A 4260-nucleotide genomic window follows, 5' to 3' on the forward strand; every position below is an offset into this window, starting at 1 on the left:
TTTACGCGTAAGCGGCGCGTAACACGTATTACTCCTCCAAAACATTGTGCCCTTTGTACATGCATAAATTACACAACGAGTCCCAAAACTTAATAACAGGAGCAAATCCATCCACTGTTCTCCATCACAAATGATTAAAAATAATTAAACCTATAGAAATCGTTAACAGGTGTTTATGGTCGAATAGGACCGGTTTGATGAAATTTGTAGGCCGTTACCATTAGCCAAACATTAGACCCGGTATATCAAACTGCAAACCAAATCATAGACACATAAAATAGCCCGAACCAACTTGTTTGATTCTTGTTAAGAAGATTTTTGTGATTTATAAACATATTTCATTAATATTAACATGTATAAACAAGCTAGGAATTATTTTCCCAAATACCGTTTTGTTACCCAACCAATACATATGGTACGATATTCAATACCCATTTTACTCATTTTTAGTATTTGGTATTTTTGATATCGGTGCCTGTATTCTTCCGGTATTTGGTACCGACTGAAAAATGTAGAGTATTTATTGAGTTTTAGGCACTGGTTATTCGTATCTTTCTTCTTTTGTTTTCATATTAAAACTGATACAGTTTTGGGACATTTTGTATGTTTAGGATTTGGTTATAGTTTATTTATTTATTATTATGAATCAATTAGATACGATTTTTTATTTTTTCGTTACCCTTGGTTACGAGTAAATCTGATACGATCAATGCCAATTAAAAAAAAACAACAAAGGGTACCAAAGTAGATACGATGTTACCAAATCAATACAATTCCTTAAAACATTTGAAACACAACTTTATTAAAATTTGATATTGCTATTATCGATACCGGTACGAATTGATACCAGTGTCGTACTGATCATAAAGTTATCAGCATCAATGATGAAATTTATGAACTTCCTTTTCCTTTTAAGCGAATTTGCAGTTTAACTGTTTAAGAAAACACAATTGTTAAGTCATGACTTTATACATTTATATTGAATATTAAATAAGACAAGGGGCCAATATACAATAAACTCAAAACTTATCCTCCATCCACCCAGCTCATTACACCATATAAAACCCCCACTAGGTTTTCACTTTTCTTTCCATCAAAGAAAAAAATAAAAATCCCCAAAAAGCCAATAGCCTTTTCATTTCAAACCCCTTAAACCATGGTCCGGTTCAGCAACAACCTGGTCGGCATCCTCAACTTCATCACCTTCCTGCTTTCCATCCCCATCCTAGCCGGCGGCATCTGGCTCTCCCGCCAAGGCACCTCCGAATGCGAACGCTTCCTCGACAAGCCCGTCATCGCCCTCGGCGTCTTCCTCATGATCGTCTCGCTCGCCGGCCTCATCGGCGCCTGCTGCCGCGTGTCCTGGCTCCTCTGGGTCTACCTCCTCGTCATGTTCCTGTTAATCGTTCTGCTCTTCTGTTTCACGATCTTTGCGTTCGTTGTGACCAATAAGGGCGCTGGAGAGGCGGTGTCCGGTAAAGGGTATAAGGAGTATAGGCTTGGGGATTATTCGAGCTGGTTGCAGAAGCGGGTGAACAGTGAGAAGAATTGGAGGAAGATTAGTAGTTGTTTGCGGGATAGTAAGGTCTGCCAGAGCTTGATTGATGATGGGAATAATACTCCGCTTGATGATTTTAATAAGAAACATTTGTCTGCTATTCAGGTATTTTTTTTTTTAGATCTGAAATTCATTATTTTTGGTTTGTGGGTGTGGAATAATTGGAGTAGGTGGTGTAAATTCAATTGTCAATATCATCAATAGGTTGACTTAGATCTAAATTTTGGTAAAGTTAATATTAAAATAAAATGGTAGAAAGGAGGTGTAAACTGTATATGCTTTTAGACCATGTGCAGTGGTAAAGCACCAACTAAACGCGTTATGGGACACGTGACGTACACGCTATAAAGGGGCTTTATGCAAAAAGTGGTATAGTATAAAGCCCCGTAACCTCCGTTCACTCATTACTCGATTGTTAGTTTTAAAAGTTTTTCTGAACTTTTAATATAAATAAAAATATAAATGTGATTGGCCAAAACTCTCCCCCACCCGGCGCCTTCACCAAAAGGCCCAGGGCCAAAAAAAACAAAAAGTACCCATAGCGCTCCGAGGGTCGTTTTCTCCTATAAAGCGTCCACTATGCATGTTCTTATTTTTAACTTTTCTATAATATCATATTAAAAAAATATATTATTAGATTTACTCAAAGTTTATAATATTTGTAGACTTGCATTAGGACAAGAGAATTTTGGAGTTTAAAAACTAAAAAGAAAAAGAGATTGCAATATAAAAAAATTGTATTTGATGGAACCAGTAAACAAATTTTTAATTATTTCAATTGAGTATATTTGATATTAGTATTTTGATAGGGAACTTATGATGTTAGAATTTATGTTTGGAATAAATGTTAGATTTTTTGAAAATCTATTTTTTTTTCCCGGATCTTTTGAACTATTGAAAACGAACCAGAAAACTGGTTCAACATGCCTCAACGAGCCAACTAAGCATATTCAGGGTTAATTTGATTTGGTCCCATTTAAAAATAACTGGCTTTGATGTATATAACATCATCAAAAGGTTTATGTGGGACTTGCTATGATTTGTTTATGATGATAAAGTGTTTGTTTATGCAACTGCTTCTTTTTTTTAAATCTATAAAGTAAGTAAGCTTTTAAACTGAAAGTTGACTTTAACCTTAATGGATGGAAAAAAAGTGTGTTGGTTATAAAATTGAGTTTTTTGGTAAGCACAAAGTGACTCTTGATGTGAATTCTAAAGCATGATGGACTCATTAAACAAAGGTGACCATAGTTTTGGTTGACCTAAAAGAGCTGAACTTGGGTACTCGTCTGTAAATGAGGCAGGCCGAGCCCGAGCTCAGCTCGCTTAACTTAAAAGAGCTTGAACTTGGCTTGTTTTGAGCTCCATTTCTTTAGCTTTTTTTTTCTTTTTGCCTCAGATGTATTTATTAATTATTTAATTTATCTAGTTATATACATTTATCATTATTTATATATACAAATAAGTTTACCTATGGCATAGTATATATTATTTAATTATATTTATCCTAATTATTATTGTTATATAATAAATAAAAAATATAAATATAGGTTTTACACATGACTTAATATATTATTTTCTATTTTATTCTAATTTAATATTGTTATACTGACTATTATTATTATTATTATTATTATTATTATTATATAATAAGTAAAAAATATGTAATTAAGAGGTTTGTTTAGGCTTCCCTAGCCTAATCAAGTTTGATATGTGAAAATTGGGCTTGAACTAGTTTATTAAATAAGCTCGAATATACATTTATGCTTGGGCTTTAGGTTGTTTATCCTTGACTCGGCTCGTTTACACCCTGAAACCTGATTCTACCCCGGGCATAAGTAAATAAGTCAAAATTGACATATCATCTGATTAACACTATATGTTACTTGCAGTCTGGTTGCTGCAAGCCTTTGGACGCTTGCGGTTTCACCTACGTGAACCCAACTACGTGGACCAAGACCAACGCAACATCAACGATCTCGGACTGCAATGCTTGGGGCAATGATCAAGACACCTTCTGCTACAATTGCCAATCATGCAAGGCTGGATTGCTTGATAACATAAAGAGTGATTGGAAAAAGGTTGCTGTCCTAAATGTTGTCTTCCTCGTATTCCTCATCATTGTCTACTCCATTGGTTGTTGCGCATTTAGGAACAATCGTGAAGACAACTCGTGGAAACGCTACCCTTAAGACTTGGATGTTAGTTTGTTCTGTTTTAAGTATATTTCTGTCGTTTTGGAGGAGACTATATCTTTGCTTGTTTAGATGTATATAATGGATTTAAGATTTGTGCTATTGGTATAACAATTCTGTTATATTCTTATTTCTTTTTTTTTTTGTTTGGTTTTATTCGGGTCAATTGTTGGATTATTTTTGGTTGTAGTGATGAGCTGAGCTCGCGTTTGTCGCGAAGCATGAGTTTGAGCTCGAGCTTGTGTCTAAGCATGAGTTTGGCTCGTTTAACTTGAATGTGTTCTGATTTAAGCTCTTGTTTAGAGCTCTATTTACAAAGCTTAAGATAGTTTGCAAGCTTGATTTGACTTGACTAGAGGTGCCAAAATAGGTTAAGATGAATTTGTTTCATACACAGGTCTGGATCCTTCAGGATTATTTTAGTGCTCTTCAGATCATATGTGCGGATGTCTGATGTTAATTGCTACTAGTAATAAACTAATAATTTGTATAGATATATGAATATGG

The 4260-nt window shown here is 34.6% G+C and overlaps 1 protein-coding gene across 1 annotated transcript; it reads left to right on the forward strand.

Annotated features, from left to right (window-relative positions):
- The first annotated feature begins 1119 nt into the window (after nucleotides 1–1119).
- LOC143600534 (tetraspanin-8-like) lies at nucleotides 1120–3765 on the forward strand. Its single transcript, XM_077078196.1, has 2 exons — nucleotides 1120–1663; nucleotides 3451–3765. The coding sequence occupies exons 1-2, from the start codon at nucleotides 1157–1159 to the stop codon at nucleotides 3748–3750; spliced, it is 807 nt and encodes a 268-aa protein (XP_076934311.1). The 5' UTR covers nucleotides 1120–1156; the 3' UTR covers nucleotides 3751–3765.
- The last annotated feature ends 495 nt before the right edge of the window (nucleotides 3766–4260 follow it).

The sequence above is a fragment of the Bidens hawaiensis genome, unplaced genomic scaffold, assembly GCF_021521415.1.
Source record: "Bidens hawaiensis isolate Kalapana, Puna unplaced genomic scaffold, B.hawaiensis_p1.1 tig00054251_1, whole genome shotgun sequence".
Lineage (NCBI taxonomy): Eukaryota > Viridiplantae > Streptophyta > Magnoliopsida > Asterales > Asteraceae > Bidens > Bidens hawaiensis.

Coding starts and splice junctions, on each gene's coding strand:
- LOC143600534 (XM_077078196.1), top strand. CDS start 1,157: ATGGTCCGGTTCAGCAACAACCTGGTCGGCATCCTCAACTTCATCACC. Junction 1,664..3,450: donor AACATTTGTCTGCTATTCAG/GTATTTTTTTTT, acceptor TGTTACTTGCAG/TCTGGTTGCTGCAAGCCTTT.